The sequence below is a fragment of the Lissotriton vulgaris genome, chromosome 3_1 (genome assembly GCF_964263255.1).
Source record: "Lissotriton vulgaris chromosome 3_1, aLisVul1.2, whole genome shotgun sequence".
In the NCBI taxonomy this organism is placed as follows: Eukaryota; Metazoa; Chordata; class Amphibia; order Caudata; family Salamandridae; genus Lissotriton; species Lissotriton vulgaris.
Window position 1 is genome coordinate 491738817 of NC_141689.1, and position 20889 is coordinate 491759705.

Below are 20889 nucleotides of genomic sequence, written 5' to 3' on the forward strand. Positions count from 1 at the left end.
TTCTAAATCTGAGGCAACCTTAGTAAAGTAGTTGTCTAATGTACCTTTACTAATCCCCCCTACGTTTACGGGTGTGGATTTATCAAGAGTCGCGGCCATGACGGTTAAGCAACCAAAGAGTATACCCAAATAATCCTTTGCAACGTGTTAGAGTATGGGCCCAGCCCGGCCTCCTCGAGCCTCTGAGGGCTTCAGAGGGCCCGCCCTTTGCCCGGGCTTCGCCCGGCTCGTCCCGCGATGCGCGTTTCCGGTGCTAATTTGAAGCACCTGGTCGGCTCTGGGCGTTGCCGGCGATGTTCAAGGTCCCCCACTGCCTTATGGGAGATGTAGTCAATTAGGCAGTGACTACTCGCTGGTCCCAATGCGAGCGTTTCCCGCAAAGCGGGAAACGCGAGGAGTAGCTGCTTGTGGCATCCAGTGGGGTTTTTTACAAGTCTGCCCCTATTCCAAAGTCCTGCTTTGGCTGCTGCTCTCACGCTGTGTCTCTGCGAAAAAGGTTTCGCAAAAGTTCTTCCTTCGGTGCTAATTTGAAGCACCTGGTCGGCTCTGGGCGTTGCGGGCGATGTTCAAGGTCCCCCACTGCCTTATGGGAGATGTAGTCAATTAGGCAGTGACTACTCGCTGGTCCCAATGCAAGCGTTTCCAGCGAAGCGGGAAACGCGAGGAGTAGCTGCTTGTGGCGTCCAGTGTTTGTTTTTTTAAAGTCTGCCCCTATTCCAAAGTCCTGCTTTGGCTGCTGCTCTCACGCTGTGTCTCTGCGAAAAAGGTAAATACCGAATCCTGGCAGGGGGAACGGGGTGTCACTTTGACATCCTGTAACATCCCAATTGCAGGCTTCTGTGCCATGTGGCACACATACATGCCCTAAGGGCATGTCAGTGTGTCACATGGCATAGGTGTACATGCACAGATGTGCATGTACACTGGAATTCGGTATTTTACCACCCAATAGGATTGGGTGGTAAAATAAGAATTCCTAAGGGCCTGTGGCACTGCAAACTGTGCCACCTACATCTAGAATTACTGTTTCGGTAAATATACTGAGTCGGTATTTTACCGAATCTGTAAATTTACCGATTCAGTAACTTTACAGATTTGGTAAAATTCTGGCCCCCTACATCTTAGAAACCCAATTACCGTTCGGTAACGGCCGAAATCAGCCGTTACCGACCGGTAATTGGTGACCTACATCTGGCCCATAGTGGGGTACCTGATCACATGTACACCAGGCTTTGCTCTTTTTGGGCTATGAGATGAGACCCTTAACTGCCAAACCTCAAGAGATCACTCCATTATGTGGTTTTGCCTAGGGGCGGCCAAGACAGTGCTCGTGGCTGTTTGGAAAAACACGAAGGCACCCTCGGTGACCCAGTGGCATGCCAGGGTGTGGTAGAGAGAGAATGGCTGATAGTCTCCTGGATAACTATAAAAACCTTGAATATACCTGGGGTCCCCTGGCGACCTTCCTCTGTTGGCCTTCCACTCTCACGGCCTCCCGTAATTGTATTCGGGCACTTCACCTTTTTCCGATATAATATCATAAGAGAACTGGTGAAGACCCTGGGACTACCTGAGGTCCTATTGGTAGGACTAAGGCCTGCTTTGCAATGCCCACCGCACAACACACAGGTCCAGTATCCTCACTCATGGTTTATAGCTTAGGGTTATATGGGGGATTTTGATGGGCGCTTTTTATGGTTCAGTGAGACAGATCATTCGATGACAATGCTTTAATTGAACTGTTTGATTGCTAGGAGGATGTCGTTACATATTGGAAACTGTATGTACTAATTGCATTCAGACGTATACTTCTCATGTTCTCGTTGTGTATTCCTGCCTTTGTTTAGCGCTGTGCCCTATGAAAAACTCCATAAAGAAAGTTTGACAAAAAAAACCTTTACATCAGTCCATCCATTAGGGAATTGGAATATTTACACGATCTGTCACCTCAGTTAACACCTAAACACAATAATCTGCAGCTTTTATTTAAAATCTGTTGATCAAGCAGTCGATAATTGATTATGTGGCGTGGGTTGCAAATATATGTTTACATGAGAAAAGCAGCGGATTCAATTTTATCCAGTGGAAAGTTAAGTAGACACCACACGAGAAGGAAAGGAGGTGGGAAACAAGAGGCTTTAGATTGTGGATTCATTGTTAAAGAGAAGTGATAAAGAGCTGAAAGGACGAAGGACTTGAATTAGAGTTTGGAGGACTTGTTACTCCATCACAAACATGACTGATGTCGCAACCGCCGTATCACAAATGCATTTATACCCTAATGCTATTGCTAGGTGCAGATGGGATTCCCCCTCAAGTTTGTGACAGAGTACCCGCCCACCAACGCCTGAATCATTCCAAAAGATTTCTCTGAATAATAAAGTAAATTGGTTAGGCATAGTGTATATTCGGCCTCAAAAAGACCTCTGACAATATGCTAGGTACGTTAGTCGATATTCACTGATTTATTACGTTACATTAAATGTGATAAAATGACAAACTGCAGTAGAATTTCATGTCAAATGCATAATTACACAAGTAGATTTTTAATTATTTGGGTGAGATTAAGTGTGATATAATAATGTTACTGTTTGCCTCTTATTGTGTTAGGATAGTATATAATCTAAATCTGTAAACATGTGAGTAAAGCAGTGAAACAGCACCTTCTATTCTAATCATGCAGCTTCTACAAATCCGCCTGCATTTCTTACAACCTGAACATCCCAAATAATTAGCTCAGAAATTGAAAATCCTTTGAGGTCTGGTTTGTTCTATTTGAGTTTGCAGGCGGTGACCTTGGCTTCTGTGTATGAAAAGTCTGGCCACTCCATACTCATTTGCTGCCAAAAGACAAACCACCAAGTTTAATGGTTCAGTTTCCAGATATTCAGGGCTTTCATATTGTCTACAATTACTTTCACAATCTGTTCTTCCAAAAATTACCATTACAGTGGGAGTCATCATACTGGTGCCAAAGTGTTTGGTTCTGAAATCTTACAAGTGGCATGCTATTTTCAGCGTAACATCAGTATGATTGACTTGTCCCCAAAGAGGGCTAAGTTCTAAGGCTTCTGTTTTGCTCAATCCCGCTTCTATGGATGGTCGCTGAACGAAGAGATCCTGTGCTGTACATATGACACTACTATAAGTTTACTGATGTACCTTTTTTTTGCAAATTTATTTCAGGCTTATGCTAGATTTGCTAGCGCTCCTGTGATAGTGGATGTTGTAGATCACAGCTGGAAGAGTCCAAACGGTAATGGCAATTTAAGTACGTTTAATGTCTTTGTTATATTTTGCAAGTTGACGTCTGATAAAAAGCATTGAACGCTTCAGTGGATTTCAAATGTATGCATTAAATGTTTAATTATGTTTTTTGGACTGACAATACAGTGCATGCCACGGTCAGATAAATTGACTGGAAAAAATGTACCTTTCCTGTTCCATACCAGAACAAACTGGATCTGTCAATGATAGGTCTCCTTTGACAGAAGGCTGATCTGTAATAACAAACCATTGCAAGACATTTCACCTGCTCATGGATAACCGCAGCAATTGATTGTGAAAAGGTCTGAGACCGGCTATGGTAGCCCGTATAAAATGTCCAGGTGGAGGAGACGGCTTCATTTCATTTGTCAATGTCCAATACAACATATTCTGTAAAGACTGCCAGGTCATTTCCCCCTTTCTCCTGTTATTCAGCCCTGCCTTTGAGCCACTATCCAAGGAAATCCTAATTTACAGATATGAATTTATAGTCCCATCCATGTTAAAGATGTATCCTTCTTAACTCAATCCTGAATTTCTCTGTCAGCGTTGTTATCTTCCCCGCAAGATTATCCCTTTTGTAAATGTTTTCATTGTTTTTTTGTAAGACGTAACATAAATGCGGTGCATATTGGAGGTAGCATTGCAAGACAATAATATCAATAGCTAAATAATATGCATGGAGGTACACAGTATTATCATTGAAACTGTCTTATATAGAGTACATTATATAGCATATAACTTAATCTTAGTAGAAAATGCTAGTCAAATGGAAAACTGAATGCAGTAACAGTGAAAGCAGGCCTGGTGATGATATAAAAGGAGTTAGTGTATTTGCAAGAGGGAGGGAACCATCGCTTAATGGGAGAACAGTGATAGAAAGCTGACGAGCAGCTGTGCATTTGTGAAGATCATGTAAATTACGATAAACTAAAGTAATGTGGTTGTGAGAGAACTAAGTGTGTATTCTTGAGTTCAGTTATCGTCTTTTAAATTTTCTGTAAATGAGGCCAGTAGGTCATCCCATAAACTGGCAATTGGGTTTTTCTGTAAGCCTCTAGCTTCTTCTCACCTCAAAGAAGTAGATTCTGCTGGAGCCCAGGGTAAAACCGTATTTGCCACTAGGACACCACTGGCAGTGACTAGAATTTCTATGTCATGGTAATAGAGAACTTAGCTGGCAGGAAGGCCAGGTCAAGAAATTTGTTTGCAACTTTTGCAGATTTGCGGTGTGTATAAAGTCCAATATACAGCTTTCTAGGTCTCGATGGGCAGTAGCGGTCGATAGTATAGTCAGTCTAGATGTCATTCCAGTAGGAGGCAACTCCTGAGCAATCCCAGAGCATATGCCTTAGGTCTGCTCCAGGGGAATCACAGCGGGGCAGTTAGAACTGGCATTTACGTATATTTTCCAAATTCGGAACACGGCGACCCGGGAGTAATCAGATCAGCAAAACTACTCGTCTGATCAAACACACCCAGATTTGGAGTTATCCGCTCCAGGCCATTATTCGCCACATATCCCGGGCATACTGCACGGAGCTACACGTTCTTAAGTGCGATCTCCGATGAGAGTCGTGCTTACACTTCGTGATCAACGAGGAAACACTCTGGTGTGAATACATATCCTCTGGACTCACTGTCGCATTTGGCTTTGCTACGAAGATACTCCTCACTTATGGTCACGGTGGGGCGACCTTTCATTGTTCGGTTTCTGTACCGTAGCCCTGAGGAGTCGCGAAAACACTGTTCTCACGGGACGAAACACGTGTCGGCTGGTTGTGGAACCAAATAAAATCTGAAATCACATACACTAGCACAAGGAAATTTCATTGTTATGTTATGTTGTCCTTGGCTTTTTTAAACTGTGTGTCTATACTGTGACACGACTGTAAATGACGTTTAGTGTGTGTGCATAGGCATTTCTGTATATTATGTTTTTGTGTATGTTGATTAATTCTAACACACTTTTGGAGCGGTAATAGGGTCTCCCGCTCGCCAGTTGCACCACAGCCACCTTTACAGCTTCTACAAGCATTGCGTACACTTTAGGCAGAGCGCCCAAGATACTCTGTATGTTAAAAACCCTTTCCAAGTATATATATTTACGTATATTTTACTCAGCCTATTGGCAGTCAAGTCGGCACTAGGCAGAATATTTTGTTGTATGTATTGGAATTTGGCATTTCTTGAAATTTAGTGTGGATGAGCAATGGGTTTCTCCCTTTCTTTTTGTGTAAATATGCCACCTACATACGTTTCTCATTTCAATCACAACGACGCTAATGGGCCATCAGTCTGAACTGAAATGGATCTGGCTATCCAAGATATTAACTTTTGTCCTGTGCCTATAATAAATAATGTCTGCACCAGTAGGCGAGTTGGATGTTCTGTGTTTGTTATAGCCCAGGTGGGGGTGAATGTTAGAAGAAGACACTTAATAAGTAGAAAGTGTTCTAGAGGAAGACCAAACTGTGTGGATAAAGTTTCAAACGGAATAAGAGCCCTGTCGTAAAAGAAGTCTTCCAAGTAAATTATCACTGAGTTTTCCCAGGCTTCAGCTGCAGTAAGAGATACATCTCGCTGAAAGGAATTGATACTTATCAGCAGTATGCCAGAGACATATGGTATAGTGGTCTGTCATGAGAAGTTCAGCGCCCAGTGGTAACTTACCTAAGCTATATGTAGAAGTCTTTTAAATGGTTTAGGTAAGCTAGAGTGCCGGATGAATCGTTTTCTTATTTTGTCTTTAACACCACGTATGTCTGCACCAGACACCTCGGATAGGCGAAGGGCAGCCAACCACCAGGCTGGTCATTGAAGTTGCACCAACAAATACAAGTTTTTTAAATCTGGAGCACCCAGGCCTCCGTGATCGGCAGGGAGTTTGTTTCACCATGGAAACCCTACACCTTATATTAGTCTATATTAGATCACCCAGCATACTATGCAAAGTACAGAAGAGGCTTTGTGGGAGACAGACAGGCAAATTAGAGAAATAATAAAGCATTCTATGTAGCATTATCCTTTTTTCAAGGGCCACCCTGCCTGGCATCAACGGAGGGAGCGTTCTCCAGAACGAAATCTGGGACCTAAGTGATAACTGTTCTTATCCCATTTCTGTCTATCAGGTCTTTGATGGAATGGTATATATCGACAACTAAGTAGCAGAAAGTAGTAGGTTCCCGTTTGATATGTTGTTTTTTTAAAAACACATTTTATTGTGGTTTTATTGGTAGTACAACACGGCCTAAAAGGGCGCATATACAAATACAACAGACATTTTACAATTCTGAGTGGTACCAATTTTACATAACTTTAAAACCAGGCACAGACAGAATACTACTCCCTCAACCCCAACAGAATAACAGTCCACAGTATTGGTGTGATTAAATCTGTGGGCTACTATTGTGTGCAAGGCTATATGACCATACTTCCATTTCTATAAGGTATACAGAGGGTTGTACAGAGGGCAAATCAATACCCCTATATTCTGCCCACCTCTTCCAGATTTTGTTATGCTTCCTGGGGCAGCCCCTTGCCATAAAGACTGCTATTTCCATCCCCATACATCTGTCCATGGCATGCTTACACCCTCCCACCGAGGGCGGGGAGACCGTTTTCCAATGTTGGGTGATATCCTGCTTAGCTAACGTCAATCACAAAAACAAAAGGTGTTGTTTGTATCCATTGCCGGCTATCACTTCTGTGCTATGCAGGAGGACTAACTTGGGTTCAAGGGGGATCTGCCAGGACAGCACCTGAGCTAGACAAGAGGTCACCCTGTGCCAGAAAGTCAGCAGTGCGGTACAGTTCCATAATGTGTGGAGGAAGGCCCCCTCATCCCCGCCGCAGCGGAGAATTGTAAGGGAGGATATTACCCCCATCCGCCATAGGCGAGCCCTTGTGTAGTAGGCTTGATGCACATATTTAAACTTGACAAGGCAGTGACCTGATGAAATAGTGGTGCCCTGGGGTCCCCACCAGTTCCTCAGTCCAATCATCATCACTTAAGTCCTCAATGTCTCCCTCCCAATTTCCCTGCAGTGCACCCAGGGTGGTGTTGCTGTGTGTAATCACGGTTTGGTCTAACTGTCTAATCTTATTAGCGCCCATGTCCACCAAAACCAGCCTGCCTTCTAATGGATTAAACTCCGCTAGATCTGTCAAGTCGTTTATATATGGTCTTAGAGCGTGTCTGAGTTGTAAATACTTATGGAATTGGCTACGATTAAGCTGATACTCGTCCTGCAGCTGTTAGAAGGATTAGAGCACTGTTCCCTTCATAATGTCACCTAGTGTTGACAAGCCTATAAGGTCCCATGCGTTGAACCCAGGCAACGCCACCACCTGCCGAATGAATATTCTGAGCTACAGTAATGTCTCCAGAGTCAACCTCTCCCACCAGCCCAACCGCTGGATCGTCCGTTGCCATAATTAAATGACCACTTTGGCCGCTGGGGCAGGTGGTCTATTCCTGCATGACTATAGAGGAAGTCTAGCATTGACCCGCTGTCCATCGCTTATCTCTCTATGGCATTTGCTGGATCTATCTGCTCACTATACCACCACTACTTAATGTTGAGTAGGTGGGAGGCGGAGTAATAAGCATACACATCTGCTGTGGCTATTCTCCCACAGTAGGTGGACTGGACACAGGTGCCGAGGGCTACTCTAACTGCGCCGCCCCCACAGGAAGTGATTGAGTACTGCATACAGTTGCCGGAACCACCATCGTGGAATGCCATAGGGTAAGTTTTGGAGCTGGTATAACAGTCGCGGTAATGACACCATTTAAAAAATGGCGCACCGTCACAGTAATGATAGAGCCAAGGGAGACCACGCTCTCACCTCCTCCCTGACATGTAACAATAAGGGATTCATGTTATGCGACCAGGAAATGGTCGGGTTAGGGGAAGATATAAATTCCGAGGTACTGAAAACCGTCCACGGCCTGAGTCAATTGAGCTGCCCAAGTACCTCTGCCTTGATCACCACAGACGGGAAACAGTACAGATTTTGACGGGTTCATGTATAACCCTGAGGTCTCCCCAAACACACGCAGTATCTGCAGGATTCTTGGGCCTGTGAACCCCGGGTCCGTGAGGAAGAACAGCACATCATCTGCATACAGTGCAATCCTGTCGTATATCTCAGTGGATCATTCAAACCTGAGCACCAGGGGGTCCTGCCTCACCCATGCAATCAGTGGCTCAACAGCAAGCACAAATAATAGAGGGGTAGCGGGCAAGGCTGTCTACTACCTCTGACTATGGGGAACGGGTTTGACAGCACCCCAGTCACACACACAAATGCAGAAGGATCAGTGTAGAGTAGGCCGATATATTTCAAGAATCTTGGGCTAAAGTTAAGAGCCTCCAAGAGAATGAATAAGTATTCCCAGCTGATCAAATGGAACGTTTTATCTATGTCTGCTAATAAGATGGCTGCTGGTCGGCCAAGTTCTGGCACCTTTGCTAGAGCGTTATGAACTCGCCTGATGTTATGACACGTGTATCGCTGCGGCATAATACCCGCCTGGTCAGGATTGGATGAGGTCTGAGATGTACGGGAGGAGACGATTGGCTAGGATCTTACCCAACAGCTTGGCTTCTATATTTAATAATGAGATTGGTCAATATGAGGAGGGTTCTTCAGGGCGGCGCCCTGGTTTGTAGAATACCACTATTTCCGCAGGTCCCCAGTTGGGTGGGAGGATCTGCATCTCAGAAGCCTCCTGCAGCATCTTCAACAAATGTGTTCCCAGCTGGGGCATATGTATTCTCAGGAACTTGCCAGAGACCTGCTGGTTCCGTATGCCCCCTCCAGAAACCTTCGTTCCTCCAAAAAGTTCTTGTTATCAGTCCCCCGCGTTCGAAGAGCTAAGTGGGGAGGCAGGGCGTTTTCTAGCCTTGCTCTGAAATTGTGGAACACTCTGCCCTGTGAAATTAAGTCCCTGCCATCAATGCAAGCCTTTAGAAGGGCTCTGAAGGCATGGCTCTTTGCCAAAGCCTACCCTTAGTTTGTGGTATCTGCCTCCGGGCTAAGTAGCGCTATATAAGTTTTCATTCATTTCATTTTAATTTCATTTCATTTCATTAATTTCATTTCAGAGAACCCATTAGGGAACCCATTAGGTCTCGGGGCTCGACATGGGTGCAGGCTTGCCAGTGCTTTAGCGAGTTCCTCTTCAGTCATCGGTATGTTGAGCTGTGTTTGTGCGTTATCTGAGACCAAAATGTTGCTTATAAACTCTACTATCTGAATACGGGTTAGGACCTCTCACCTGGCATATAAGTCCAAGTAATATTCGCAGAAGGCTTGAGTGACTTCGTAGGAGTTGGAACACCGGTGTCCTGCAGCACAGGTACCGGTGCTGCCGTCTGCGCCACCTGGAATAGACGCTGTAGCATTCTGCTTGACTTGTCGCACCACTGATATATCTACACTGCGCCGCTTGCCACGCAATCTGGGCCTTATTCATAAGTAATTGATGCAGTTGTTGTTGTGAGAAAAGCAATCTGCGTCGAGCCTGTGCTCCACCGCCCTCTCTAATCTCTCTGCCTCGAGAGCCCGCTGCTGGATGTCTAGTTCCACTTCCTGGTTGTTGCTGCGGCGCTGCTCCCCTGTACAAAAGCTGATGTCTTCCAACAAAACTACGCCAGTAGGGGTCATCTCGACATTAAATGCTAGATATTCTATGATTGCTTGATCAAGCTTAGATTTGTATGATGGATTACGCAACTGCCAAAGTGACATTAGCCACCTAAATGGAGATCTCTGAGACCTAATATGTAGCGTAGGGTCACTGGGGAGTCTGACAACCCTCTTGGCAGGATTGTTACGTCTGAAACCCTGTTAACCTGGGAGCCTCAGAGGAAAAGGCAGTCTAACCTGGAAAAGGGCCCCTGGACCGCAGGGAATAAGGTATAATCTGGTTCTGCTGGGCCTCGCCTGTGTTATGACCAGGCCAATCTGCGATCCATCTGTCCTCCAGCAATATAGGTTGTTCTGCAAGGCGCTGCCCTCAGCATCTTCTACCCATGCAGCTAATTCTTGGGTCACCACAGTCCATTTTTTTTTTTTGTTTAAATCGTTTTTATTAACCTTTTTTTTGCACATCAATCAGTAAACATTACAGTCAAAGCAGCTCTCATGTAATAAATGGAAAAGAAAAGGAGGGGGGTGGAGAGAATTAATCGCCAGTAGTAGGGTTCACTTTGGCTAGTAATGGCATGACAATGCAAATTCTGGGTGTGTTAATACAACCAAACTTATGGCAATCTCTTGAGAAAGGATAAAGCGGTACTGCTAATTCTAAACATCAGGTGGTACTTGAGTAGCACAGGAACAGTGCAGTTCAATTCGCTAGGGGCCTCAGACACCTCCAAGACATAGTAGTAGCAGGGATCCATGGCCCAGAGGCGGTGACTGTCCGAATGTCGGTGTTATTCCATATTTACATCAGTGGGGGGAATTGGGGAAAAAAGTGGGGGGGGGGTTTACTCTTTGCGATGCTCCCCTGTGATGCAATTGGAGATCTCGAGCCCGTGTCTGCCCCCGAAAGTTTGGAAACCATTGCATCCCATTGAATGCCAAGCAAGTCCTCCCTGCGCAGTACCACATCCTCCACCCTCGCCCAGTTGAGCAGGGATCTATGCCAAGCAATGGGATGCGGTGACGGGGGGACTTCCACCGCCTGGTAAGCTACGTTTGGCCGTTATCAGACCAAGGTCTAAAAACCGTGTGGTCGCTCTGTATTTCTTGTTTCTGCTGAAGAGATGTAACACATGGGCTTCCCAGGTCAGGGGAATGGTGCGGGAGGTGCAGCTAATGAGAGTTGTGGACACAGTATTCCAATAGTCAGTCAGGACTGGACACCCCCAAAGCATATGTACTAGGTCAGCATCCGCTTGCCGTCAGCGGGGACAGGCCGCACCATGCGAAGGAAATACCTGTTGATGCGGGCTGGGGTAAGGTAGGCCTGAAAAATTATATCTGTCGAAATGTTTGATTCCGGCGGATGCATGTTTGACCGCCACGAGCATCCAGCCATTCCCTATCTGTAAACGCCCTACCCAATGCCCCCTCCCAGTGAAGCCGAAGTCAGGTGAGATATGCTTCCGTGTGTTGGCGAAGTGAAGATGCGTAAATGTTTCCCCTTACCCATTACATGAAGATACTACAGAGTCTGATGTATGGGAGGTTCCTGAGCCAGCTCACCCCATTTGGACATTAACGTAGCTATAAGTGTTCTGTGCAGCAAGAACTGCCCAGGATGCATATTCTCCCCGCTATGAGTTCCTGAAACGGAATGAGTCCACCTTCTTGAAAGAAGTCCCCCACATCCTGTATCCCCTCCGAGATCCAGTGATGTATCTCAGCCGCCGTCGTGTAGGTGTTCCCCCGTGGGGTTCCCAATAGCGGGATGGCAGGTGAGTATTGGATGGTGGTCCTAGTGAGAAATAGACACCTACGGAAACATTTGTGCGCTACAGTGAGGAGAAAAGTATCTGGGGGCCTAAGTGTGGAGCAAGGATGAAAAATCTGGAGGAGGATTTTCAGTGATAGCAGCGGTTGCATAGAGGCCGTATCTAGTAGGCAACGGGAGGACATCCACCTGGCAATCCATTGCAGCTGGGAGGCCAGGTAGTAGTGTTCGAAATTGGGCACCTCAAGGCTGCCCAACTCAGTAGGCAGGTAAAGTTTTCCCATGGATACTCTATGGCGTGAGGTTCCCCATATAAAATCCAGCACTACATTGCTTAAAGAAGGGGGGCGAGATGATATGGGGCAGGGTGGCAAAATAATAGAGGAGGCGAGGGAGGACCACCATCTTAACCAAGGTGATTCTGCCAGAAATTGCCAACGGGAGGGTCTACCAGAACCCCATCTGAGACCGAATTGCCGTGGTAGCTCGGACAACGTTTCCGTCAAAGAAGTCAGCCATGGCCGGATAAACTTGGACCCCTAGGTAACGAAAAATATCAGTGCACCAGGCCACTGGTGCCCCCCCGAGTGTGTAGCCCGGATCCGGGACGTTCCCTAAGAACGGAGAGAGTATGGACTTTGTCCGATTGACTCGCAGCCCAGAGGCTCGCGCAAAATGGCTAAGGGACCGATCAAGGGAAGGGGGACTATCATGAAGGTCCCTGGTGTATAGTAATAGGTCATCTGCGTATAGCGAAATGGTGTGCACGCCATCTCCTAGCTCAATCCCCATATCTACGTGCGTGTGGACATGAGCCGCCAGCGGCTCCACCGCCAACGCAAAAAGAAGCGGGGACAACGGGTATCCCTGTCGTGTCCCACGTCATACCCGGACCGGATCTGAAAGATATGGGCCCGTCCGAACCCAGACTGATGGATCACTGTATAGCAACTGTATTAAGCCAAGGAAGTAGGGACCAACCCCAAAACGTGTCAGAGCAGAAAATAGGAAGTTCCAGGATAGTGAGTCGAAGGCCTTCTCAAGGTCTAACACCATGCAACCGGAGCGCGGCCAGGCGGTTTGGGCAGATTCCGCGACCCGAAAGTAGCGGCGCAGGTTCAGGGCCGTACTACGCTGTGGAACAAATCCATTCTGGTCAGAATGTACCAGTTCAGGGACTAGTGGAGCTAGCCAGTTGGCCAAGACCTTCGCCAGGATCTTATAATCCAAATTCAATATGGCAATCGGCCGGTAGGAGCCAGGAGACGTAGGATCCTTAGCCGGTTTCAATAGGGACACCACATTGGCCGTACGCATGGATGGGGCAATAACCGTCTGAGACTGCCTCCAGGAACACCGAGTGCAGTTGCGGTACCAAATGTTCCGTGTAAGTTTTGAAAAATTCCGTTGGGAGTCCGTCTGGTCCTGGAGTTTTACCCGAGGACAAGGCACGCAATGCGTCCCGTATTTCTTCCTCTGCTAAAGGAGCGTCCAGTTCCAGGGTCTGATTCAATGTCAGAGTAGGTAACTCCACAGTGGCAAGGAAGGAATCCACGTTGCTAGTGTTACCTGTCAGGAGGGTGTCGTAGAGGAGAGTGTAGTGTTCAGTCATAAGTGTGTTGGATGTCTCCCTGTGTGGTGCTCTCTTGGCCGAGGTCGTCTAGGAGGAAATGTATGAGCCACTGGGAGTTATCCTGTCCAATCAAGTAGGCCAGCAGTCGTCCGGCCTTGTCTGCGGTCGAATGTGAGCAGGTCGAATGCGCCAAATAGTTATGGCAGCGTAGGCGGTCTAGAAGTGTCTCCCGCTCGGCATGGGCAGCATCGAGGTGCTGCTTTCGTGTCTGGTCGGTGACAACCTGCAACTCGACCTGGAGCAACCGGTCCTCAATGCGGGTCAGCAAGGTGTCCAACTGCCTGCGAATACTCCAAGTCTGGCCCAGACAATCTCCCCTAACCACCACCTTAAAAGCCTCCCACTTAGTGAGGACCGAGGCTGTGGAACCGGTATTATGTGCAAAGTAGTTGGCTATTGTGGACTCCAGCGAGCTTCGGAAGGGGGGGTCCTCCAAAGCTGCGGTCAGTAGGCTCAAGGTCGGAACTGGTGGAGGCGACCCTCCCCAGACCAGGTGCATCAACAGGGGATTATGATCGGAGTCTGTCCGACCAAGATAGTCCGTCGCTTGTATCAAAGGGAGGAGGGCTGCGGATGCGAGTACAAGGTCAAGTCACACATGTAGTTTATGGACTGGGGAATAGAATGAGTATACTCTGGAGTGAGGATGTCTTTCCAGACAAATATCTGAAAGGGCCCAATTACCTAACCATGTGTTTAGTAGGCGAGCATTGGAGGAGGCTGTAGTATTAGTGAGGGGGTAAAGGAGCGATCAAGGAAGACCTCGAGTACTGCATTAAAATCCCCCTCCAGGAGCCATGGGATGTCTCTCCATCGGAGTAAAATCTCTGAGAGATCACTCAGGAAGGTGCCCTGGGCAACATTGGGGGCGTATAGGGAACCCAATAATATCGGTTGGCCGTTCAGTCTGCTGCCTATCAGGACATACCGCCCATTGGGTCTGTTAGGACGTCCTTTTCTTCCCATGGGACCCCTGCCTTAACCCATATCATCACCCCTCTAGCCATGGACGAGTAATTGGTGATGTACATCTGGCCACGCCAACGTCGGCGCTGGCGGGCGTCTTCCAAGGCTGTCAAATGTGTCTCCTGCAAAAATGCAATACTCGTCTTATGATGCTGTAAGTAGGCATAAATGGCGTATCGCTTAGAAGGTGTCTGGATGCCCTTGACATTCCAGGCCAGGACGCTAAGGTCTGTCATCAAGGCAACTAATGTCAGCATGCCCAATCCGAATACTGCTGGGTCCCCCGCGCGGGGAGCTCCTGAGGATGGGGAGCACGGGGAGGCGGCAGGTCTGTGGGGCCGGCAACTCACACAGGGGAAGAGAAATAATAAGATGAGGTCCTAAGCAACCTTGCCAACAGTAAAAGAGCGGTACCCCAACAGGAGGAATTGCCCAAACAATTATGCCAAGTCATGGCTACAAACTGTCGTCATTCATTGACTTTGGGGAGGGGGGAGAGGGGGGAGAAGGAGAGTGTGACCAACAAACGAGAGGAATCAGTGTAAGGACCATCCCCTTCAAGTTACCTCAGTGGAGCAGGATACGGGCATCGTAGGAATACTATGGTGTGTTAACAAGCCTAGAAGTCACAGTTCAATTTTGTGTCAGGACTTCGGGGAGAGTAGGGAGCCTGTAGAAAGAAGCAAACAATGCATAATCTGTCCCCTTCCAATACCCCCAAAAAACACGTGGAAAAGAATGGGGGAGGGGAAATCCCCATCATAAAAAATGCAAGCAACGAACAAATGTGTCTTGGAGTCCTGCGGCAATCTGATCAGAATGTATGTCAGATAATGCCATCCGCAGTCTGTGGGGTGACACCCTGGAGCGGGGGAAAATCAGTATCTAAGGACCATTCCGTGTGGAACTCGGAGCTCCGGACCTGGGTGGAGAGGTAGCCGAACCGATCGGAGCCGGAGATCTCGTGGGCTGTAGGTCCGCCATCGCTCGCAGGGCTTCTTGACGTTCCAGTCTGATTTGGTCGGGACTGGGAGCGTTCACTACATGTCCCATGTTCTTGGCGTTGCACCCTCTGCGCCGACCTCCGCGAGGATGTTCACGAGGTTGAGACTCATCAGGTGATTTAGGTGCCGACGCCAGACCCAGCACCTCAAGCCAATCCCAGGCTTCAGCAGGAGAGTTGAAGTACTTTGTAGAAACATCCCTGACAACGCGCAGACGGGCAGGGAAGAGCAAGGAGTAGCGAAGATCCAGGTCGCGAAGCTGCTTTTTGACGGCAGTGAAGGTGGCTCGCCTCCTTTGCACCTGAGCCATATAATCAGGAAAAAGAGAGACTGAGATGTTGTGCCACTTAGGGCCGAGGTGTTTGCCGAGCTCTCGCAGTATAGCGTCTCTTTTCCTAAAGTACATGACTCGGAATAGGAAGGGGCGAGGTGCGCCCCAGGAGGGGGCCTGCGAGGAGGTATGCTGTGAGCTCGCTCCACCACGAATTGTGGGGAGAGTGATCCGGGATCCATAAGCTACTTCATCCAGGTCTCCGTGATGGCCTCTGGGTCCTGCCCCTCCGACCCTTCGTGAAGATTAACTACGCGCACATTATTGCGACATGAACGACCCTCCACATCATCCACCTTGCCCTCCAGAGTGCAAACTCGGTCCAATAGGTCTTGGAGTGCAGACGAGCAATTCTGAGACTGGGGTCGGAGATCTGCTTGCGTGGTTTCCGCTTCGCGAAGTCGGTCTGAAAGTTTGTGTTGCTCGGCTCGAGGAGTGTGAAATCCGAGGTGATAGTGTCCACACGGCCTTTCAAGGATGTGTGGGTCCGATCCAGGGCACTGCCGATGCGTTCCACCGCTGCCAATACAGAGTCCAGTTTGGTGGCGATATCAGGCGGATTAATCGCAGTAGTCGATCCGGAGGCCGCGAGTGATGACCCAGCCTGGCCCCCAGGAGGCACATCACGAGAGGGGTTGTTGCGTAGGCGGCCCAGGACAATCTGCTGCTCACTCTTCATAGGAAAGGAGGCTGGGCCGCTAGGTCTCCGCGATGCCCTCAAGTCTGAAGCCTCACCTGGGACCAAGAGTACATCTCTCCAGAATGCGGTCTCCCAGCCACCTACAATGTGCCCCTCTGCACGGTCAGGGACCACAGGAGCCCTCCAGAAAACAAGTAGGCCCAGCAGAGGAGCAGCCCCGTGTAGAGTGTATGTGTCTGTGTTCACCGGGCGACGCCCCGGCCGATAGCTAGCAAACAGTGGTGGGTAAAATGTCTCCAGTCTCAGAGGAGACCTTCCGTTGGCAGTACGCAGCAGACCGCCACCACCCCCACGTGGCAGGCGGAAAGGCAGGAGAGGGTAGTGCACCCACAGGTATGACCAGAGCTGGACTCCACTACTCCCTAGCGCACCCTCAAATGCACCCCTCAGAGGCCAGATCCTGTGCACCACGAAGCCTAGCGAACCGGAGTGGGGCTCCGCGGGCAGCACATTGAGCGAACCAACCTGCGGCAGCAAGAGGCCCACGATTCCAGGGTAACGAAGGACTCCGCAACTTCCCTAGGCAAGGCCAGCGCCCGGCAAATTCCACGCAGACGCTCCGCCGTGGAGAGCGCACCGCCCGGTGTAAAGGATGGCTCGTAATAGGGCCACGTCTCCCCCCTGATCACCGCTGGGACGCAGATGGGGCCACCCCCAGCCACACAGTAGGGAGCGGTCACTCCAGGGGGGGGAAAGGGGTAGTATCAGGCGCCAGTAACAGTTCCGGGCGCAGAAGGGGTATGAATGAGGCCACCACCCAGGGCCCGCAACAGTTGCAGTGTCCCAGTCCCAACACCATGTAGATGAGGGCCCCTGGGTTCCGATCGACCCCCATGGACCCTCACCCCATGTAGGCGCCGCAGCTTAATGCTCCCAGGTAGCAGGGTTGCCCTGTGTAAGCAGGCCTCGCAGGGGCCTCAGGCCCGATCGGCCTCCGCGGCCCCCACCGCCCACCAGGCGCACAGGGACATCAACTACACAAACCAGCAGGGGACCCTAGGCCCGACTGACCCCGTGGCCCCCTACCTCCACCTGAAGGAACTTCTCTTCTCTCCTCGGAGGCCTACCTCAACCGGGAAGGTCCCATTGGCCAGCTCCAGCGTTGCATCAGTAGCCTCTGCAGTGGCAGCGCACGCCGCTGGTTCGGGGCCCCCCACACAGCCATCTCCCGAGTCGTTACCTCCGGCCAGAGGAAACCGTAGGGCGCCTCTCACGGCACTCCCGGGGAAAAAGGCGGCAGCACCAGGCAGTCACGGGAGCATTGCATAAGCACCCCTCACTCGGAGGCAGTGGAACCTTCTGGCGCGGGTCAGCCGCGTGACCAGGCCCAGGCCTCTGCAGCGGAGCAGGCTGCAGCTCCCAGGGCCGTCAAGAGGCAATTTCGGGGCTCAGGGAACATACCTTATTCAGCGCGCTCTCAAGCTGGTAGGGCAGGTAAGCCCAGGGCCGGGCAGAGCCCAGAGACAGTAAGATGCCCAGGATAATCCGGGGATGAAGCGCGGAGCGATAGCAGGACGCCCCGGGTCACCACAGTCTATTTGTTGACTCTTAGTTCAAGTGATGTCACTGTGACTTCAAACGTTGGCACTGTGGTTTCTGCTTCAGTTATGCGGTCTACCGCTTTCCTGAGCTCCTGTCGTAGAAGTGTGACCTACGATCCGAACAGAACGATTTTGGCATCCAGCATGTCGCATGACTGTGTGATAGAGGCAAGTAGGGCAGAATAAAAAATTAGCTAGCTATTGCGCCAAGAATTTTCAATTCTGTTAAGGACACGGAGGCGAGGATTATGCTTCTCTTTCATTTTAATGCTACACACAGCAGCCAATGAAATCTTTGTATATCAAAATAAAACTACATTTCCCATGATGCAAACACTACATCACTTCCTGTAGCAGTCCATAATAACCAGGCAATACCGGATATCCTCCTCTTTCTTTGCCTCGAACATAAGTCCATAAATAACAGAGGTCCATCATAACATCTTCCAACGTGGAAGAACATCCAACTGGAAAAAATTCCTTTAACCGGAAACATACTCAGTCCATCTTCTTCTCAGAACCTGGAAGAATGAGAAAAAATGCCTGTAAAATCTGCAAAACAGACTATAATCATGGGTGGGCAAAATATTACAATGCATGTAATACAACCGGGTGGGATAATCCTCGCCTCCGTGTCCTTAATAGAATTGAAGCTATAGCTAGCTAGCTGTTATTCTATTACAGGACCGGAGGCTTCGTATTATGCTAGTTTAACGCTCTTGAAACACTACAGAGGAAATATCACCCACCGGTTTGTAATAAAACTGCTTAAAAGTAGATTCTGAGGACTAATCAGCTGAATGCATAATGTCCTGAATAGTAGATCCTAACATGATACTCTTAGAGGCCATGGCCCCTCTTACAGAATGTGCCCCAAACACTTGATTATCAATACCTGCTTCCTGCATCACATATTTTAACCATCTGGCTATAGTAACCGCAGTAACAGGTTTGAATGGTTTCTGCAGCGCAATCAATAATTGCGTAACACCTGAAGGCCGTGAAGACCTTGTACATTCCTCACAGGCCTTAAGGCACTGTACCACACAAAATTTAACATTGCTGGGAAACGCATGATAATCAACAGTTCTAGACATCGTTTGGTTCTGGCAGTAATGTTAAAGGAGACCCCTTCCGGAGTAAATACTCTACCTGTAATGTCCAAGGCCTTGACATCCGAAGACCGCCTACATGCCGCGAGACATAACAGCATAGTCAATTTATCTAAGAGTTGTTTCCTTGATAATGTGTCATTAGGGGGTCAAACATTGAACAGGGAAAGAACGAGAGAAACATCCCATAAAGAAGTATATTTGGGTTTAGGTGGATTAGCTACCCTAATGCCCTTCAAAAGCTTACAGACAAGCAGGTGCATACCTACAGGTTTACCGTCGATCTGAGAATGGCCCGCCGAAATTTCGGAATGGATATTATTAACCGACCGGAATGCTAAACCCTCCGAGGCCTTCAGAGAAAGGAAGTTCACAATGCAGGGTAATCCTGCCCCCACGGGATCCACGCTTTGTTCCACGCACCGACGAACCCAGCCTTTCCAGGCTGAAGAATACCTCTTTCTGGTGGAGGGAGCCCACGCCTGGCCGATAAAGGCTGAAGCCTGTTCCGAAAATCCTGGCATTTGCCAACATTGCCAGAAAGTCTCCAAGCCATCAGGGACAGACGCCCCGACACTACCATTGGATGTGTCTCTCCATGAGGGCCCTGGAGTATCGTCGGGAAGTCCAGAATCTTCCTGGGCAAGTCGCAACTCACCTCCAGGAGGCTGGGAAACCACGTTTGCGACTTCCAGAGGGGAGTCACTAAAATTACTTCTGCACCTTGGCGCATTATCTGTGAGTACACCCGTGGAATCAATAGGAACGGGGGAAAGGCATAATTCAGAGACTGAGCCCAGTTCTGAGTGAAAGCATCCGTTTAGCGCTAACGGATCTGTTCTCCAGCTGAAAAACAGAGGCATCTGGTGATTCAATCGGGATGCCAAGAGGTCGATCTGGCAAGAACCCCAGATCGCCTGTAACCACTGAACTACCTGTGGCTGGAGCTGCCAGTTGCTGTAGTCCCTGAGGTGGCGTGAGTGCCAATCCGCCACCACGTTCGTTTGTCCCGGAATATATTCCGCTATGACTGATATCTGGTGACTTAGGCAATAGTGCCAGAAGTCCTTCACTATTTCTACCAACATGGAGGATCTTGTACCTCCCAGTTTGTTAATATAGCGGACTGCTGAAATGTTGTCCATCCTTAGAAGGATGCAACACAAGACCTTCTTGGGAGATAGTCTTGATTGCGAAAGAGCCGGCGAGCAGCTCTAGACAGTTGATATGGAGATCTAACTCTTGAAGGGACCACCATCCTCCTGTGGAGATATCTCCACAGCGCGCCCCCCAGCCCCAGCGGCTGGCGTCAGATTTTATGACAATCTCTGGAAGGGGGCCGAAGATGGCCTGACCATTCCATGCTTCTACGTGACCGAGCCACCACTGTAGCTCTTGGCGAACCTCCGAAGACAGAGGCACCAGGTCCGTGTATGAGAGACCCTTCTGTAGATGTTGGATCTTTAATCTCTGAAGGGCTCGGTAATGGAGGGGCCCCGGGAAGATTGCCTGAATAGATGACGCCAGAAGGCCCACTATCTTGGCGATGGTTCTCAATGAAACCATCTGCTTGGACAACAGAGAGCAAAGCTCCTTCTGAACGTTGCGCAATTTGGACCGGGGAAGGCTCAACTGAGTTGTCTGTGAGTCTATGACAAAACCCAGAAATTCCACCTGTTGTGACTGACACAGCACGGATTTGGGTTTGTTGACCACAAACCAGAGATTCTGCAGCTTAACAATGGTCATGCGCAGATGTTATACTGCCATATCTTGCGTCTCCGCCATGATCAGTATATCGTCCAGATACACTATCATGCATATCCCCTGCTCTCTGAGGTAGGCTACCACTGGTTTCAACACCTTGGTGAAACACCATGGAGCTGAGGAAAGACCGAAAGGAA

The 20889-nt window shown here is 48.9% G+C and overlaps 1 protein-coding gene across 3 annotated transcripts in view; it reads left to right on the forward strand.

Moving 5' to 3' along the window:
* MTX3 (metaxin 3) overlaps positions 1–20889 on the forward strand; it is a 212767-nt gene that overhangs the window by 23684 nt on the left and 168194 nt on the right. For 2 of the 3 annotated variants that reach the window (XM_086960729.1, XM_086960731.1), the window contains exon 2: positions 3187–3271. In XM_086960729.1, coding sequence (XP_086816855.1) covers positions 3187–3271 — 85 coding nt within the window. The remainder of the gene's footprint in view (positions 1–3186; positions 3272–20889) is intronic. The other variant, XM_086960730.1, reaches the window with a different exon arrangement.